At 58.6% G+C, this 19,365-nt stretch overlaps 1 protein-coding gene across 2 annotated transcripts; it reads right to left on the bottom strand.

Annotated features, from left to right (window-relative positions):
* Positions 1-233: 233 nt before the first annotated feature.
* On the bottom strand, positions 234-19,340 carry FRMD8 (FERM domain containing 8). 2 transcript variants are annotated; one of them, XM_016119334.2, is made up of 11 exons: positions 19,186-19,340; positions 18,830-18,914; positions 17,196-17,363; positions 13,531-13,632; positions 13,121-13,179; positions 12,858-13,024; positions 11,462-11,686; positions 9,171-9,294; positions 8,189-8,332; positions 3,798-4,002; positions 234-1,920 (listed from the first exon to the last, which is right to left on the bottom strand). In XM_016119334.2, exons 2-11 carry the CDS (start codon positions 18,912-18,914, stop codon positions 1,829-1,831), a joined length of 1,371 nt encoding a protein of 456 aa, XP_015974820.2. In that variant the 5' UTR covers positions 19,186-19,340; the 3' UTR covers positions 234-1,828. The 2 variants fall into 2 exon arrangements, with proteins under 2 accessions (XP_015974820.2, XP_036076895.1); XM_036221002.1 differs by lacking the exons at positions 234-1,920; positions 3,798-4,002 and adding an exon at positions 4,290-5,176.
* Between the last annotated feature and the right edge of the window lie 25 nt (positions 19,341-19,365).

The following is a 19,365-nucleotide window of genomic DNA, read 5'->3' as shown; positions in this document are numbered from 1 at the left end:
CTCCTACCTTGGTTGTTCCCACCATGAACCTCCAAGCCCCTCCTGGACCTTCTTACCCCAACCACTGAGACTGGAAAACTTCACGCTGAGCTCTCCATCCGTATTCGGCTCGAGCCCCGGGGGCTGCATCCCTTAACGCATAGTTATTTAAAAAGGCAACATGCAGCTGGTAATCAACTGCCAGGCTATAATGAACATTTTCATTATTTCGTGTCATAAACCACCCTGAAGACTGCTGGAAACTGATTTTATTACTAATCAGTCACATGGTACAAAAGAAAGAATATTCAAAGGACATTTAGTCAAATGCTGCTTTGTCCCAAAGGGCAGGCAGAAAAGGTTAAGGCACAATGGATGCTTAGAAAACAGAGGAGAAAAACCGAAGAGTAAAAACAAGTAATTTGTGTACACACACCCACCCGCCACAACCCCATTGGCCCATCAGATAAGAATCCACCTGGCATCGACAGTGAGTGGGATGAGAGAGCCAGACAGGCTGGGCAGCCGGTGACGTCAGCTCCAGGGAGGGAGGTAAAATGTCCTCGCTGGGACATTCCAATGGCTGGGGACACCCATTTATTACGACAGATAACAAAAGCCTCTGCTGCCAGAGGCACGCCCAGGTACAACATCTGGAGTGCTCAAACATCAACAAAGGGAACAAACAGGTGAGCGGGCTCTAGCACCTGGAGACTAGGGGTTCACATTTCCTCTCCCGGTCCACACCAGGAAGGGGAGACAAAGCCAGCCCTGTGCTGAGCAGAGCCCGCCTCTTTCCTGTGGAAAGTCCCAGGAAGCCCTGAGATCCACAGCCCCGCCAGAGGAGCCAGGGCTGGGAAGCGCTTCCTCCTGGGCGGGCCGTGCCCAGTGCCCACCTGCCCTCCGTAATCTGACCCGAGACAGGATGGTGTTATGGGACTTCCGGAAGGCTGGCTGTGCTGGCCCCCAGGGCCAGGCCAGATGGAAAACACAGGGCCACCTGAGGGGGAGCCAGCACCTCTGAGGTTGTGGGGTTCTGAGTTGCCCCAGAGTTCACAGGCTTCACAGAACCAGAGCAGAGAAAAAGGCCAAAACTAAAACCTGGAGCCCAAGGGGGTTTGGGAGCTTCTCCGAGTCTGGAGTGTGGGTCTGGTAGGCTTGTTGGTCCCCGAGACGGCTACCTCCCAGCACAGTGACATCACCAAAAGCTAGCGAAAAGGCACTTTCCTGCTGGTCAATGTCTCCTGCCCCTGAGCGGGACCCTGCTCTGCTCCCGCCAACTCCATCCAGCCAGGGAAGATACGGTGGGGGGGGGGGGGCCTCACCTTCTGCTCCTCCTGAGGTTCAACCCAGGGAGGCCCCCTTCCTGCCCGACAGTGACGGCCCAGCCTTGCAGTGGCGGAATGCTGGCAGAAGGAATGCGGGGATGTGGGCGCCAAGGTCCAGGAAAGAGACCAAAGGCACACACTTGACCTGCAGGTCCCGAGCCCTATTCCTGAGCCTCCTGCCACTGGACCTGCCACTGGGGGCTTCGGAGCAGGGGACACGGTCCATCTTGCGAGGGCACGCCCAGGGCCTGATCGGCTGGTCCTGAGATGGCAGTGGGGCTCAGTGTCCAGAGCAAGGGCAGGCAGGCTGCAAGAGGGGCGCTGCGGGAGCCGCCGGCCAGCTCAGCACAGCCCAGGCGCTGTCCAGGAGCACAGGTCACTTCTCCACGCCCAAAGGTGGCCTTCCTTCCCAACTCAAGGGCGACAGCCCAGCTGTGCCCCTCAGGAAGGACAGCGCTGGGCCAGGCCCGGGGCCTCCCAACGCCCTCCCCGTCTCAGCTCTGCTCCGGGCCCTCGGCGGGCTACACCACGGTATAGCTCCCCTGGCCCATGGACAGCTGCCGGCTGAAGAAGGACGTGGTGCGCTTCGGCTTCACCCGCCTGATCTGCTCACCTGTTGGGGGACAGGAGGGGCACGCTGAGGAGAGGGCTGCGGCGGGGGGCCCAGCCCCCCGAAGCCCGGGCTCCCGCTGAGCTCTCCCCTTCACGCCCACCAGCTTTCCGCCCTCAGTGCCCCGACCCTTCCCCCAGTGACAGGACGGGTGGGTGGGGCGTGTCACCAGCCTCCCAGATCAGAGGCAAATCCGGGTTCACTGTGGTGTCTGAGCAGCTTTGACTAAAACCTGTCCAAGAACAGACCAAAGAAACGTGACACCTACCACAGTCATGCCTGGCCAAAGGCGAATGAACCTCAATTAAAAATTTCCAGCCAGGAGATCAAGGTGAACGTCGACAGGCGTAAGTCATGTTGATAATGCGTCTTTGATAGGATGTGATAAAAATGGGTCTCTACCCCTGTCTAATTACAAGGAAACTGTCAGACAAATTCCGATAAGGGGGCACCCGACAACAGCCCTGACTACTACTCCCCACAACTGCCAAGGTCATCAAACACGAGGAAAGTCTGAGAAATTGTCGCAGCCAAGAGGAGCCTCAGGGGACATGACGACTAAATGCGGTGTGATGAGCTGGATGGGATCTTGGAACTGAAGGATTTAGGTTAGAACTCAGGACTTTAGTTAATAATACTGCCTCAATATTGGTTCATTAATTATAACAAATGTATTTACTATATTAAGATGTTAATGTTAAAAAATCGAGCAAAAAAAGAAAAAGCAACACAAACGATTAGCAATTCGTGAAGAACACATAAAGGATCGAGCACATACAAACGGCCCAATTTCACTCGCAGTCAAACGCCAACCCACACGAGTTCTCTCTCTGGACAATGATGCCTATTGGTGGCTGAGGGTGCAGAAGGCAGGTGGCCCCCTCTCTTCTGGGAGGGACGTAAGCAGGCATGGCCTTAGACCCAGCAACCCCATTTCTAGAAGTTCATCCTGGCGGATGGTTCAGAATCAAGGGGAGACTCGCTACAGGTCTGTTGTCTGCGGCAGCTGAAAACCGGAGGTAACGGTACTGCCCAGAGGCACGGGACGGGTGAAGGCGACCCCGCCGACCCCGCTGCCCGAGACTGCCGACGGTGGCAGCTGTGCCGCAGAAACATTCTTTTGCTTTTTCTGATTATAAAAATGACACGCACGTAAAAAATGTGAATGCTGTGAAGAAGCACGAAGGAAAAGCTTCAGCGACCGGAGGCGCCATGGGGCCTCCCCGCCTCGCGCCGCGGACGCGGCCGTGCACGCTGCCAGCCTGTCGCCTGATTTCATGAACCCTGCCACCTGATGTAGCTCTTTGTCAACGCGTTAAGAAAACCTCGTTATTTTGGACTAACTCCGGATTTAGAGAGAAGCTGCAGAGATAATAACGCCCTCCTCCGGCTTCTTCTGACGTTAGCATCTCCCGCTGCTGTCCTGCATTTGTCAAAGCTAAGAAATGGACATCGGGACAGTACCATTCACTCAACCACAGAGTTCTGGATTTTGCCAGTTCCTCCAGATGTCTTCTGTCTGTCTGCTTCAGGCCAGGTCCCAGCCACCACTGCATTCGCACGGGCTGCACTGACTCCGCGGGGGGTGGTGCCCTCGTTTCTGTACCCACACCTGTCCTAGCACACACTGGGAGTTTCGAGTCTTTCACGTTTGGAGGACAATGCTACGTGAACGCATCTCCGGACACAGCCGTGAGAAGGGGCGGGATTCTTAGCACCAGGGCCCCAGAGGCCTCTAGTTCTTGATCACAGAGCTCAGAAGACGAGACACTCGCACCCAGTCGGGTCCTGCCGGCTGGCGGCGAACTCGGCCCTCCATACCCCCCGGGGCTCCCCGCGGCATGTGTTATGTGTGCGTGTTCCGCAAAGCGGCCGCTCACCCTCCTCCACGTAGTCGATGGTGGAGAGGTGCTGGATCCGGCTGCACACCACGCTGCCCTGCCTCCGCAGCTGCGGGCGCTGAGTTGGGGGCGGCGGGGAGCCGGGGACTGAGAGGGGGCCAGACGCGCTCTCCGGGGGAGCAGCGGGCTCCATGGCCTGGTTTAACTCAATGCAGTACTCGATGAGGCTGCTCATCAGTTCAGCCTGTGGAGGAGAGAGGGGCCAGCGTGAGGCCTGCGGGATGAGCCACAGCCCAGGCCCTGTCCGTGCCGCTGCAGAGGTCCTCGCAGGGCGGGCAGAACCAGACGGGCGCCTCCTGCCTTCTCTCTGGCGGGGGAGGCAGATGAGGACACCAACGCCATCTATACAGGAAAGCGAGCAGGGGGCTCGCGTGCTGTGGGCTGGGGGCAAGGGTGGCGAACCATCCGCGGTGACTTTAGGGGTGGTCCTGGTGGATGAGTAGGGGTCCCAGGCCCGGGAGGGCGGGTGGGAAAGAAAGAGTGTTTTAGTTAGAAGGCACAGCCAGGGAAGGCATCATCGGCTGCTAGAGAGGATGAGGGAAGGGGGAAGGGCGCCCGGGCGGGCTTTCCGGGCTGAGGGAGCTGCATGAGCGTCGGCTGACCGAAGGACCTGCAGGCCAGGGAGAGGAAGGCCGCGGCGAGGCCGGGAGGGTGGGGCGGGTGGCTCCCTGAGCACATTCTTCAAAAGTGACATCTTCTCAACAAATTTAAAACATAACACATGTTGATATAAAAGGTGAAGTGACCAATGTCAGTGGGCACAGTCTGGGCACCACAGGACGGGGACGCCAGAGGGCTGACAGACCCACAGACAGAAAGCGGCCGGCAGGTGGTACCCGCCAGGCAGCACGCATTTACTGGGCGCCCAGCAGGTGCCGCCGTGGGGCACAGCAGAGACCACGGCGGGCGGAATGCCTCTTTTGTGCTTTCAAGAGAACCCACTGGGGTAGCAGGGTCAGAGGCCAAGGGGGTGGCCCCAGAGTGACAGAAATGTGGCCTGGCTCCTGCCCACGGTGTACCCCGAGGCCTCTCTGAAGCCTCATGACCTATCCTGGGCCCAAACCCTACATGGGCCCAGAAGGAAAAGCCAGAGTCCCGTTCTCTACACCTGCTGCCTTTTCTCCTCCAAGGAAGAGTGGGCAGTGGGCTGGTGAACAGGTGGGCAGCCGGTGGAGACAGGGACAGCCACAAGCAAAACAGGGACGCCCTCTACGTTCCTCCAACACGGCGTGATGCTTCTGCGGTTCCGGGAGCCGCTATTCAAACTTAGCCGCATTCAACACAATGTAATATCCATTCAAGAGAAAACTCAGCGAACAGGTAATAGAATGGCGCTTCCTCAACCTCACGAAGGGTGCCTGTGAAAAACCACAGTAACCATCACATGTATTGAAAGCAAGACCGAACGCTTTCCCCATAAAGTCGGGAGCAGGTCAAGGACGCCTGCCCACACCAACTCAGCGTGGTGCTGGGGCCCAAGCGACCGCTGCCAGGCCAGATGAGGCATGCAGACTGGACAGTCAGACACGTCTGTCCCTATTCACAGACGACACAACTGTCGGCAGAGAAAATCCCAAAGAATCTGCAAAAAAGCTCCCAGAATTAGTGAGTGAGTTTAACAAGGTTGCAGGATATAAGGATGTGTGGATAATTCTATATACCACAAGGAACAACTGGATACTGAAGTTAAAAAACATACCTTCTATGACAACACACACACAAATACAAAAGACAGAGACAGACAGACATACTTAGGGATAAATCTAATAAAATATGGACAAGATTTGTATGCTAAAAACTATGAAATGGTAGTGAAAAAATCAAAGGCCAACAATGGAGATGTACGAATAAATGAACTGGACAACTTAAGATCCCTTCAAAAGACATTGTTAAGAAAATGAGAAGTCACAGACAGAAAGAATATATTTGCAAAATACATGTGATAAGGGACTAGTATGCAGAATATATAACTCTCACAACTCAATGAGAAAATAACTAGATAAAAAAAACAACAACAACAAATTATCTGAAGACACTCCATCAAAGGAGACGAATGAAGAGCAAATAAATAAATAAAAAGATGATCAACATCATTAGTCATTAGGGGAACACGAGTTAAAACCACAATGACGTAGCACTATTATACAGTTATTACGAAGACTGACAGTACCAAGTGCTGGGCAAGGACGCAGAGCAACTGAATTCTCAGACACTGACGGTGGGAATGCAAAACAGTACAGTCACTTCGGAAAACAGTCTGATGGTATCTGGTAACGTCGATCGCGTTTATCATACAGTCCTAGGTGTTTATACAAGAGAGATGAAGACATAGGACCTCACAAAAGCCTGTGCACAAATGTTAACAGCAGCTTTATTCACACAAGTCCCAAACTAGAAACAACCCAAACACCCTTCGACAGGTGAAGAGCTAACCTGGAGTATACCCGTGCAATGCTACTTAATTCAACAGTAAAAAGGAACGAACAGATACAGCTCACAATATGGATGAATCTCAAAAGCATGAAGCTTGGAGAAGGAAGCCAGTCTCAGAAGACTGCAGATAGTGTATAAGCCATAAGGTTGTACCACAATTTTTTAAATTCAATTCACCAATTGATAGAATTGGTGGTGTTTCCATTTCTTTGGTTACTACAAACGAAGCTGTTATGAACATTTGAGTATAGGTCTCCGTTTCTCTTGGGCAAACATGTAGCGTCGTACGGTAAACGTGACATTCCGGAGAAAGCAAAACCCTTGAGATAGCTAAGGGGGAAGAAATGTCACCTAGCAGGAGAAGAGATGAAATCGGAAGAGGAATGTACAAAACGACTTTAGAAAGGCGACTCTAAAGAACAAGCTGGCGAAGATGGGTGGAGGCTGGGGGTGCCGAGTGAAACCCACAGGAGGCGTGGGGGTGATGGAAACAATGCCAATAAAAACTGAGCACTATGGCCATGCCACCCTGAACACGCCCGATCTCGTGTGATCGCTTGAAGCTAAGCAGGGTCAGGCCTGGTTAATACTTGGATGGGAGACCACCTAGGAAGACCAGGTGCTGCAGGCTAAAAAAGAAAAAAAGAAAAAAAGGTGAACAGACATTTCGCCTCTAAAAAGATATATAAATAGCAAAGAAGCTGCTCCGCGCTGGACTGTGGTGACGATGGTGGTTATAAGGGTGTGTAGATTTGTCAAAACTCACTCTTAAAATAGGTGCATTTAATTATAAATTATATTCAATGTTGTCGACTTAAAAAGTAAAGAGTCAAAAACTGGAAGGAGACACCACTGTCACAGCAGGGCGGCTAAAATGAAGAAGCCCCACAGCGCTGGGCTGTGGGGGCGGCGAGCAGTGGGCCGTTGCTCGTCACCGCGGCGCGCTCAGCGCGCAACCGCTCCGGGGACCGCGCGGTGTCCGCTCGCGCTGAGCCCGCGCCCGCCTGTGACCCGGCAGGGGCGCTCCTGGGTGTAAACCAGACATTCACACAAAGGCCACGCGCGACAGTGACTGCAGCAGCACGGTCTGCGACAGTTTCAAACCAGAAACCCGAGCGCCCCTCGGCCGCATAATGGAAGAGCCAAGACCAGCGGATCCGGACGCTGGTGATCGAGGAATCGCGCGGGTCGGACCACGCTCCGTGCGCACGGACGGACGGCGCTCGCGGCCGCAACGCTGAGCAACGCTGAGCGTTAGACACACACGGAGGTCACGCTGTGGGCCCCATTGCTAGAAAGTTCGAAAACAGAAGACAACTCTGGGGAGATACAAGTCAGGACGCGGGGGTCTCTTGCTGGGGGGCAAGGCTGGAAGGGGGCTTTAGGGGTCTCTAGGGGTCCTGGTTCTAGTTCTTATATTTGAAAGGTGACACTTGGGTTTCTTTTGGGAAAACTTGTTAAACTATACACTTAGGATCTGGGCGTTTTTCTGTTACATGTAGTTCAATGAAACATTTACTTTGGAGACCCCTGTGGTGGCAGAGGGGACACAGGATGTGCGCTGAACGAAGCCACCAGGGAGGAACACAAAGGCTGCAGAGGCGCCGAGCGGCCGGCACCTTTCCACGCTGCTCCTCCTCTGAGAGCAGCCGACTCGAGGGCAGAGCAGCCGGCGCAGGCTGGGCACGCAACACTGGGAGGCCCTCAGCGAACAGCTGCCCCCACTGCGGCCACTGCCACTGCCTGCTGTGGACCCTCCAGACCAGGCCCAGTGAACCCACCAGGGTGGCCCCAGGTCAGAGTCAGCGCCCTGGGTCCCCAGGCTCTCAGGGCCCTCTCACCTCCTTGCCCACCAGCCTGGAGCCTCCGACAGGCTGGGACCCGCTGAAACAGCCTCCCCCGCCTCCCCCATGAGGCTGCGGGAGACCTCCCACTACCTGCTTGGAGTAGATCTTGAGGAGCTTGTTGACCGGTGTGCCCTCATTGTTCCCATCGAACTCCAGCCACAGGACAGACTCCTCTTCCTCAGAGGACGTGTGGTCCCACGACAGCTCCTGGAAGCGCAGGCCCAGCAGGACATGCTGGCCAGCGGGGGACACAGAGCTAGGACTCCCCTGGGCAGAGGTCTGCTCCTCCACCTCACCCTGCCAGGTACCACCAGGAGGGGACTCCTGTTCACCTCCAAGGCTGAGTGTAAATTCGTGTGAATTTCTCTAAGGAGGGGAGTCCCTGCTGTCATCAGACCCAAAGGGGCTGGGGACCAGGGAGGTTGAGCAGCCCTAGCCCACGGCACTTCACAGCGGAGGGTCAAGGCCCTGACACCCGGGCAGTCACATGGGGGAAGAGGCGGGCTGCAAGGGAAGACCTTTCCCAGGAGGCCCAGCTGGGCTCGGATATGCTGGGGTCCCTCTCTAGGGACAAGAAATCACCCAAAAGCGTGCTGCTGGCTTAGGAGGGACCCCTGCGCAGGTGCAGAGAAGCTGCCACACAGGGTGGCTGCTGCCACCACCTCAATGCAGGCATCCAGGAGTCGGCCAGGGGAGAGGCGGGACTCAGACAGCCCAGGAGGGCTCCTGCTCAGGGGCTTTTCAGGAAAACCAGCAGCTGGGCTCCAGCCGTTGGTCGGGTGGAAGAGCCAGGCCCTGCAGAGTCCCTCCGGTTAGTGTCACTCCCAGCTGCAGACCCCCTGCAGTGGCCACTGGGCGGAAAAGCAGACCCAGAGCAAACCCAGAAAAGCCCCCAGGATGCCAGTGAAAGCCCCACGGACATCCGAGGGAGACAGGGGCCCTCCCGACAGGCCATCCACCCTGCCCCAAGCCAACGACAGACCCCAGGAAACCAGGAAAGCCTGAGTAAGGGCCCTGCTCCCTTCCTCTCTGAGACCTCCCTCAGGTCCCACCTTGGGGGAGCTGGAGGTACCTTCTCCCTGCTGTCGATGACATGCACGCCCTCCAGGCTGATGGCCACAGTCACTGGCTTTCGTCCACCCCGGGGCAAAAAGCCCTGGGACGGCTTGTCGACCTCGCCATGGAAGAAGGCACTCCTGGGGAGGGAAGCTGGTGTCAGCCCGTCCCTTCCAGCACCAAGAACAGGATGGCCAGGGTCTCAGTTCGCCCACCAGCAAATGCTCGGGCCAGGCCCTGTCCAGGTTCCTGAGGAGCTTAGGGGTTTGGGTGACTGAAGGTTAAAGGGAAACTCGCCCAGGGGAAGGGAGGAACCGAAGCGGGTGAGAGGGAGGCTTCTTGGAACTAATGGCATCGGAGCTGGTCATGCAGGACAGGAAGGTCTGAGCAGACTGGGGGAACTCGGTGGCACAGGGAAGAGGGCGCCACAGGCAGAGGGAAGAGCGTGAAGCCAGGTGTGGACAGAGCAATGGCTGCTCAGGGGACTGCCAGACACCTGAGGACTAAGGGGCTGAGGCTGCTGGAGGTGGTCAAGCCACAGCGGGGCTGGGACAGTCCCACTGTCTACTGTCTGCTGGGCCAAGATCCGTCAGCAGCAGTGTGGGGGGGTCAAGGCTGCACCTGTGTGGGGCCCACGAGGGGCAGGATTGCCCCGGGGGAATTCCAGGGCTTGACACTGATTTCTGAGGATGGGTGCGGTGGCCTTGGGACACAAACCCACTGGGCGGCCACCGTGTCCCTCCTGCCTGGCTGTGTCCTCTCCTTCGCTTATGGCTGTCCCGGACCCTTGACCCCTTGCCCTTGGCTAAGCCGGAGCCCCAGTGCACCCTCTTTTCTGACTGCCTGCACTGGAGCAGTGGGAGGGGACTGGGGACTGACATTCCTGCGAGCAGCCCCAACCGATGCCCCGCAGTCCCACGCCTGTCCCCGTCTGTCCCCACTCCTGGAAGACGTCTATAGGCTCGGTTGATGGCTGAGACTCCAACTTTACTGAGGAAACTAAAGTAACCAGAAGAGGAGCCACTTGCCCACTTTGACCTCAAGTTCTCACTCTATGGTCCATCTTTACCAGCAGACACATTTCGCCTGTCATCAAAAGTAAAAGCTTTCTGTCCCCAATGCACCCCCGACTGCTGCTCCAGCTCGTGACTCCGTTCCACAGCACAGTGCCTGCAAAGAGTTGGCTACTCTCACTGTCTCTGACCTTTCTTCACTCTCCTCCATTTACTGCCTCTTCCACGGTGGTGGGGCCAAGGTCAACCACCAGCCACACAGGCATGGTGAACTTGACCTCGAAGCAGCATGGGATGCCTGGTCACTCCCTGACACCTCCCTTCGTGTGGCTTGTCCAGCTCTCCCGCCTTGCTGGCTGTGGTCCTCCTCCTGCCTAGTCCACACTCACCTCCCTGGCTGTCCTTTGGGGTCTGCGATTTCAAACACCACCCACATGCTGATAACTCACCAGTTACTACCTGACTCTAGACCCGGAAACCCAAAAGCTCACTTGGAACTGCCACCTGTGTATCTACAGAGCATCCCAAAATCAACACATCCAAAGCCGAGCTCCCAATCTCCCTGACCCGCTCCACCGCAGGGTCCCGTCTCAGGTGAAGACAAGCTGCCTTCCAGTTGCTTGGGCCAGAAACCTGGAATCCTCTCGCTTTCCTTTCCTTCACCTCTTCCACTGCGCGTCTGCCCAGCAAAATCTGTTGGCTCCGCCCTCAAACATCTCTGGACTCAGACCACGTCCCACCTGCGTTACTGCCAACTGGCCCAAGTCACCCCTCCCGAGCACTGTCACGGTCTTCGCCGGTCGCCTGGCTGCGCCTCCTGCCCACCTGTAGTCTCTGCTGTACTTCCACTGCTCCCTGTCCCTCTACACTAGAATGGCAGCTCCACCAGGGAGGGATCACGGTCCTTTTGCTCAATGAGGTGTCGCCAGCGTCTAGAGTGCTGGCACACGGCAGGTACACAAGCTATCGGCTAGATGGGGACTGCGTGAACGAGGGCCCTGGCTGAAGGGAAGGTCAGCAAGCCCCCGGACTGGCAGGTGGAAGGAAAGGACCTGTCCGGGGTGTCCTGGCTTGTGACAGGTGGAAGGGAAAGACAAGTGTCCAGCTTGGGACCCGTGGGGCCTAAGGTGCGAGCATCAGGCATATGTCATGTGAGCACGGAGCTCAGCAGAGATGGGCTCACTGGCAGGATGCCCTAGCGAAGGCCAAGACAGACAGCTGAGCTGTCTGAGAAGGAGACAGAGGAGACCCCAGGGCTGTGGCTGCCCAGCATGGCAGCCAGGGAACTGCTCACCCGTAGAAGGGCAGCTCGTGGCACTTGAGGAGGTAGGCGTGGTAGTGGGTCCCCAGAGGGGCCTCGCGCTCGCTGTCGCTGCCGACCACTTCCTTCACTTTGCGGTAGGCGTCGAGCAGGCCCTGCTCGCCCGTCCCGGCATTGGCCCCCCGGCCCCGGAGGGCAGCGAAGAGCCCGTGGCCCCGCTTACACAGGTGGGCGGGGAGGAAGGAGCCCAGCTTCTCCCTATGGAGGAGGGAAAACAAACGCTCGGCACGCGGAGCTCCCAGGCCGGGGCTGGCCAGAGGCGACGAGGTCCTCGGGGTGTGGGCATGCTCGTGGGGGGCCCTGGACACAGACGGCCAGAGATCCCACCGCTGCCATCCCAGCAGCCGGCCCAGGCGGTGAGAAGCCTGAGGAAAAGAGGGAGGAGGAAGAAAGAGCCCAAACCAGGCCTGTCCCCGAGCCGGAGAGGCTGCAGGGCTTTAGAGCAAGGTCTGTGCTGCAGAGTAAGCAAGGTTTGGACTTCTGCACTAGTGGGTCTTTTATAACCAAAGCGTGGTACCAGTGACCCAGAGCGATGTAAAAACTACCAAGCCACAATCCATCGGAACAGGCTCAGGAGAGAAAGGGCATTTCCACCACACACAGCAGGGGAGGAGCCGGGTGTGACTGCGCTGTCCTCCCACCGGGGCGGCCCATTTCGTGGGCGGCTCACTGGCCGTTCCAGATGGGCCGCAGCTGGAGCCTCGGTCTGTGAGTGCTGCGTGCCCTCGCCAAGCCTCAGTTTCCCCATGTATGTATAAGGACACTGATGCCCACTGGCACGGAACGGCGCTCACATGTGCTCAGCATGTAACTGATGCCGGACAAATGTTACCCTAGTTGTAATTTCTGAAGAGGGAAGGGTCCCTGCTGGGGCTTCTGGAGGACCAAACGCCCAGGCCATGGGGAAGGGCAGCAGGGGGGTGGAGGCGAGGAAGGAACTGGTGCTGGCCCGGAGAGGCCCAGCCACAGGGCAGCATGAGGAGGGGCCTCCAGGGGGCTGCCCACCCCCTCAGGGTCGCCACAGGCATGTTCATCATTTGTCCCCCACAGAGTTCCTGACTACAACTGCAAAAAAAGACCCAGCTTCCTCCTGAACTCAGGTGGAGGCTGATGCACGTGTGGGGGTCCTCGGGCTGGGGGCTCCACTCACAGATGTCACGTCACCCAAGTCTCCCACTTCCCAGGGCAGATGAGGCGAAGGAGGCTCAGAGAGGTGGAGTGACTGACCCAAGGTCACGGTGTCAGGGCCAGCCCTGGGGCTGAGGCCTCCTGACTCCAGGACCTTGGAAGACCTAGGACCACTTGTAAGGAAAATTCTGGGCAACCCTCCCCAGGCTGAGCCCCTGCCGCAGGTCGCGCTGGCCGTTACCTCAGGGTGCAGGCAGTGGCCTGGCCAGGCCGGTAGGGCCCGAGCTGCACACGGCACACCAGGGCGCCCAGGGCCTCGCAGTCCTCCACGTCACATGGGTACCGTGCGGCCAGCACATTGCCCTTGGCCTCCTCGTAGAGCAGCCGCAGGACCTCCTCATCACGGATCTGCATGGCAGGGAGGGGTCAGGGCACCAGTGTCCAGGGGTCTAGGGACACAGGGCACCAGACCTGGGTGACACTGCCTGGGGCTCGCTGCCTCACCTGGAGCTCCCGCCGCTTTGGGAAAAACACGTTCCTTCGGAACTGCAGGGAGGGCTCATCTGAGGGGTAGAGGCTGCAGTCACTGCCTGGCCACGCTGCCCAGCCCGCCCAGCGCTCTCCCGAATGGCCCAGTTCCCAGTCTCGCCCGCCATGACTGAGAAAACCCGAGGGCTGTTCAGAGAGCATGTGTGTGGCTTATCTGGACGTGCTCGCTGTCCCCCAGCACACCCTCTCCTGGGCTCCCCACAGGGCCCCCCGACCTCCTCTGCCATGAGTGGCTGATGGAGCCTGGGGGGATGCTGGTCCCCCCAGCCAGGGCAGCTCCCCGTGCCATCAGAGGCCCGGCTGGGCTGCGAGTCAGTGCTGCAGACCTCGGAGCCTGAGGGGAGACGCACGGGTAGCGCACTGACCTGTGGCCACGTCGTCGTCCGGGGCGTCGGTGAAGCGCAGCAGCAGCTCCGGCCACTGGCGGCCCAGCTTGTAAGGCTGGTGCTTGGGCTTCAGCTGCACCTCTGCGGGACAGGAAGTGAAGCGGCCATGCAGCCCCCACCAGTGCGACTGCCATCCGCCACCGAGAGCCACGTGACGGCAGCCACGGCCAACGCCCACGGAGCAGGCACGGAGTGTCCGGGGCCACTTTAAGTGGTTTACAAGCATATGCTCTGCAACACCCCGTCCTCACTTCGCCCACAGAGAACACGAATCTCAGAGCGGTTGTTTGTCTAAAGTCACAAAGCAAGTTGAGAGGAAGTCAGGCTCAGACAGAGCCGGCCTCTGACTGATCCCTACAGTGCCCGGGGCGGGCCGCAGCTGAGAGGCCGTGGCAGATGCGAGGTGCCGGGGACGGCGGTACAGATGGGCCCGGCACTGCCATCCGGAAGCAGAGCCCGAAGCTGGTAATGGAGACCCGAGGGGCCGCGTGCCCCTGCCCCTGGCGGAGCACGGGCTTCTGCCTGCCCGGCCCCCACGGCACCGTCTCCCCGGCAAGCCCCAGCTGGCCTCCGTGGCCCACAGGCGCCATGCCCTCCAGCTCGCCCGCCGCGTTTCCCCTCGCTCCCTCTCTGCCCCTGCCACTCGGGCCGTCCTCCGCTGTTCGACCGTTGCTGGCGCGTTTGTGCCTTGGGGCCTTTGCACTTGCAGCTCCTCCTGCCTCAGACACCCTTCGCCCAGATCCCCACATGGCTGGCCGGTTCGGGTCTCAGTTCGAGTGTCGCCATACTGGACTCTAACTCAGGCAGCTGCTCCCTCACCTACCACGCCTTCGGACCCGTCTGGCTGCCTCACAGCGGTTTCCGCCCTCGGACATCGCGTCACTGTCTGTGCCCCCACTAGCCGGGAGTGCCACGTGGGCGGGAGCACCCGTCTGGTCCCTGCTGTTCCCCTGGCCGCCGTGGGCCCTCACTGTGGATCAGCCTCCTGACTCCGGACTGTCAGCTGGCACCAAGACACGATGTCCTGGGCCAAGAGTCTCGTGCACCAGAGTCCACAGCCTCTGGAAAGGCTGAAGCCCTTTCCAAGGCCATGTGGAGATGGACAAGGATGGCTGCCGGGGTGCAGGAAGGGCAACATCCACGCCATCCGCCAGCGGCCCCTGCCTTCCAAACCCCCTTCGGACCCTCATCTCCCCGCTTCGCCCCTCCCACCAGAGGGCCGGGTGCCCTGTCCTGCCAGGCTGACGCTGACGGTCCTCATCTGTTCTTTGGGCTTCCATGTGGACCCTGATCTTAGCCCAAAACAGGGGCCACAGCCTCCACATTGGCCTCCCTCTCTGCCTACAGCCTCCTCCCCCAACCCCCTCATCCAGATTCTTCACACGCCTTGCTTCTCCCATCACGTCTCTGATCCAGATTCCCTGGTGGCTCATTTTCCACCTAGATCCTTGGCCACAGCCATCTGTAAGGACCCCCGCCCCACAACTCCCCAGCAGGGGAAAGTGCCATGAGCTTCCTCCCTCTTCGGGAAGGGCCCCCTCAGCAAGCCCACCCCGCCCTTGGTGGCTTAACAGGGTCCTCCACACACGCTCTCGATCTGGACATTCACTGAAGCCCAAAGAGGGACAGTGACTGCCTGAGGCCACCGGAGTTAGCGGCAGATGGGAGGTGCCAGGGACGGAGTAGAACAGAGCTCTCCTGCCACACTTGAGACCACGAGTTCCGTAAGGGCAGAGACACCTGCGACCCAGCCCCCCACTGTATCCCTAGCATCTAGATAATTGCCCAGCACGAGGTGGGGGGCTCCGCACATACTTATGAGATGAATGAGGAAACTGACTAGCTGGGACCCCTGGACACGCTGGGGGAGGGTGGACCCGGGGCAAGGCTGCCCTCCTTCTGCTCAGCCCTAAGCCCCGTGTCTCAGAGGTTCAGGGCTCCCACTAACAGAATGGGACTATGCTGACCCCATGGTCCCACACACTTCCAGATGTGGCCCTCCTGCCTGGAGGCTGTCACCCAAACGGCACTGAAGGTCCCTGGAACCCTGTTCCACGCAGAGTGACGATGGCATTGAGAAGGAACATCCCAGTCAAGGGCTGAACCAGCAGATGGCACGCCCTCCGTGCCCCACGGCCCTGGGGCGTCCGTCAGTGCTTCTCGCACTCTGGGGGTGGTGGGGGGAGCCAAAGGTTCTGAGGGGCCCAAGTCGAAGCGAAAGTGGCCTTCCGGCCTTCTTGAACTCAGCCTGGGAACAACGTGGCACTGACTTCGTGCTGGGGCCTCCAGCCGCCCTCCCCCGAACAGGGCAGTGGCCCAGGGTGACTAGGACAGAGGGCGGGGCCACACAGGCGGTCCATTCACGGTGAGAGGGGTTCAGGAATGTGATGGGGGGGGGGGCGCAGGAAACAAGCTGTCCGGCTGAAGGGACGGGGAGCCTGGCAGGGGCCGGCCGGCCACATGGAACTGCCACCCCCGACTTTTCAAAGACACAAGGCAAGGGGCCCACAGTCCTGACGGACAGCCTGGAGAGTGAAGGAGGGGCAGCCGAGCTGGGTTGGGAGCGGCTGCGAGAGACAGGTCAGCAGGACGAGGGTGGGCGAGAGCAGCAGCTGGGCAGGAAGCTCCCAACTAGTGGGCGGGGGGTTGGGGGACGGGCACTCCCTCTCTTGCCAAGCCAGCTGATAGGCTCCCTCCAGGGTGAACGCACCAGGGACCCCAACCACCAGAGGTCCAGGGGACCAGTCACTTTCTTCTTGCCCCTGCCCCTCTTACAAGGAAGGAGAACGTTTTAAGCTCAGAAAACATGCCCTGCCCTGGCACCAGCTGGGGCATCCTCTCCCAACTCCCTTCCTGTCCAAACCAGCAGGCTGGAGGCCGCACTCAGAGGCCCAGGCCCCACTCTTGCTCTGTCCCTGCCTTGGGAATCTCAGCCTGAACAGACAGCATTCTTCACAGGGTCCTTCGGGACATAGGCAATCACGGGCAGAACACAGACAGTCACGGGCCAGAAACCAGGCGGGCTGGAGGGCTCCTTGTAGAGAAGGTGGTTCACGCCCGTCCTGCCTGCCCTCCCCACCCTCAGGAAAAGCCTCATCTTCCAGGGTGGCTGTTTTCTGGCCCAGGTCCCACCTTCCTCCCTGCCCTCAAGGAGCAGAACGCAGTTCTGAGAGGCCAGCTGGGGGCTGCCCGGGCTTCTGGTTCTGGTCTTGATCCTACCGCGCACTGGCCCTGCCCCTCCAAACCTTCACCTCCTTATCTGTGAGACAGGGCTGGGCCATGAGGAAAAGGCAAAATCCTGCTCACGAAACACTGGCTCAGGCTGTGGCACAGACCCCTCTGGGGGGACAGATCCCTCTGTCCCTGCCTGCTCCCCCTGCCCCCGCTCCCCATCCTATTTCTCCTGATGCCTCAGGCTCTGTACTGCTGAAACTATGGGCAGTATCGGCCCCTCCTCTGCCACAAGGTGAAAGAGAGGTATGGGCAGAGAAGCCAGGAGTCCTCAAAAGGGTGGACGGCTCCAGGCCACACACAAGTCCCACCTTCCCCTGATGTACAATGCCACAGGTTCTGGAAGCTGCCCCCCAAAACTAGTCAGCACTCTCCTGACCCTCCCACCCTGACTCCTCACTGCCAAGCCTTACCCAGCAGAGGGGAGACGAGCCAGAGCGCGAAGGCATCCAGGGTGATGTCCGGCAGCTGCAGGACCTCACGGATGGCACGGTGCAGCTCGTGGGCGCTGAGGGACGGTAGGTTCTCCACAGCCAGGGGCACCACCGAGTCATCCGCGAGATACACCAGCACATCGGCTGCTGCAATAAAGGCCAGGCAGGGTCAGCTGGGGCACAGGCAGGCCCACCAGGTACCCTCCACGCCTACTGAGGCTAGAACCCCCACCCTACACCCCTTGGGGTGACCAACGCTACATTCCAGAGGCAGAACCTTGAAGGACCCTGTGAAGAATGCTGTCTGTTAAAACTTGAGACCCTCAAACCACCCAGAAACCCAGCAATTCCAGCCCTGGGACCAGCCTAGCCCCACCCTAACCCCCAAAAGTTCAAATCGGGGCTGGACATGTCCCCTCACACATTCCCCTGGCAGCCCCAAGGACACCGCTGTGCTTCTTCCCTGGAGAACATTCCATAGTTGGGGACTGAGGCATAGGTGGAACCCACCGTGAGATTACAACACTTAGAAAATCGGGCTGGGAGGAGGCAGTGCTAGGACCCACTGTTATCTTCATGTAAACTGCTGTCTCTCTCTGGCCCAGGCTAAGATGGGAACTAAGGAGTCAAGGCCACCCCTAGGGTAAAGCACATCCCGGGATGCCTTCGTGCTCTGGCTCGTCTCCCTTCTGCTTCCTTAGAACTCTTGAAGCCTCAAGACTCAATCCCATGGCCTTCAAAACGGGCTTAAACAGGCCAAGGGAAGTACGAGTTGAGTGTTCCCTTAGGATAGCCTCTGGGATTCCTATTTAGAGCCCAAGGAGACCCTTGGGGAAAGCTGCCACATTCAAATGTCCATTCCTGGAACTGCAGGTCCTGTGAAGGCGCACTAAGCTTGGAGGCCAAAGTACCCGGGTTCCAATCCTTGCCTGGCCCCCCGCTGGCTGGCTGATTTTAGCAAGTCCACATGTCACCTGCCTCGCCTACAAAGCAGGGTTGTTACCCTCCCTCAAAGAGTGGCTGTGAGGCAAATGAGGTGAAGCCTGTGAAAGGCAAGGGCAGAATTTACCAGTAATTCAAGTAAAGGTGCTTTTTGGATCCCTAGTCTGTTCCCCAAAAGCTACTCTCTTGAGGGATCATAAAATAACCTCCAGGAGGCTGTGACTCAGACCCATTTTTCAGGCAGGAAAACCCGAGGCACTGAAGGCTCCAGTATCCCGTGACTTTACCTCTCCAGGACTCAATTTCCTTCGTTAACTAAGATAACGACCTCTGCTTTCAAAAAGCTGTTTGTGAGAAAGAAATCCAACAAAGAAAGTGAATGTGTCGCTTTTCATTCATAAGATTTCTTTTGAATTTCACAGCTCTGTTCCACATGCTCATTTTACAAATGAGGAAAGAGAGATTCAAGGAGTGCCAGGGCCAGTACCCTAGTGACAAAGCCCAGGTCCTCTTATTGACTTTGTCACTTTTCCATACCTCAACATACCTTATTTGTTAATTAACACACAAGATTCTCTTTAATGGAAGAGATGACAAACCAGGACCACTTGCCCAGGGCTGGGGCCCCAGGAGGATGTGGGGGGGTGGAGGAGATGAGGGCAGGGACCCACCTCGGGCTCCCATGGAGGACACGCTGCTTCGATGGGACCGCTCAGAGGGGCCGGGCTGCGCGGCACTGCTTTCTGTCCCGTCCATCTGCAGAGGGAAAGAGAAAGAGCAGATACTAGAGTCTGGAGATGGGGAGTTGGGGAGGGGCCGGGCTGATCTTCGAAAGTGAACACCAGCGGATGGGGGCACTGGTGTTCACACTAGCGGGGTGGGGGTGGGGGTCCTTAGCGCACTGGAGGTCAGGGCTGGTGGGAGGGGTCGGGAGCTAGTACGAAGCTCGGCTCGCGGGGACGCCCAGGCAGGGCACCGCGCAAACCCGTCTGGGCGGGGCCCGCGCACGGTGTCGCCGAGCTCTCACCTCGCAAAGACGCAGCGCCCACCGCCTCAGCCCAGGCTGCCGCTATGACTCCGACCCGCAGCTGCGGCTCGGGGTCTGCAGCTAGCGGGGACTCGGGCTCCCGCTCGCGGTCCCGCTCCCGGGGCTGCGACGCGGAAGCCGGGGCGGAGGAAGCGCGGCGCCCACAGCCCCGCCTCCCTT

This window comes from Rousettus aegyptiacus, unplaced genomic scaffold (assembly GCF_014176215.1).
Source record: "Rousettus aegyptiacus isolate mRouAeg1 unplaced genomic scaffold, mRouAeg1.p scaffold_m13_p_5, whole genome shotgun sequence".
NCBI classification, from domain to species: Eukaryota; Metazoa; Chordata; class Mammalia; order Chiroptera; family Pteropodidae; genus Rousettus; species Rousettus aegyptiacus.
The sequence above is the reverse complement of the archived record's forward strand: the minus strand, read 5'-3'. Positions and strand labels throughout refer to the sequence as shown.

What these genes read in the sequence shown, in the direction of transcription:
- FRMD8 (XM_016119334.2), bottom strand. Translation starts at nt 18,914, where the DNA reads ATGGACGGGACAGAAAGCAGTGCCGCGCAGCCCGGCCCCTCTGAGCGG. An exon ending in GTCCTCCATGGGAGCCCGAG is followed by an intron (nt 17,364 to 18,829) that starts GTGGGTCCCTGC and finishes CCTTTATTGCAG; the next exon opens with CAGCCGATGTGCTGGTGTAT. An exon ending in TCAAGATCTACTCCAAGCAG is followed by an intron (nt 4,003 to 8,188) that starts GTAGTGGGAGGT and finishes TCTCCTCCACAG; the next exon opens with GCTGAACTGATGAGCAGCCT.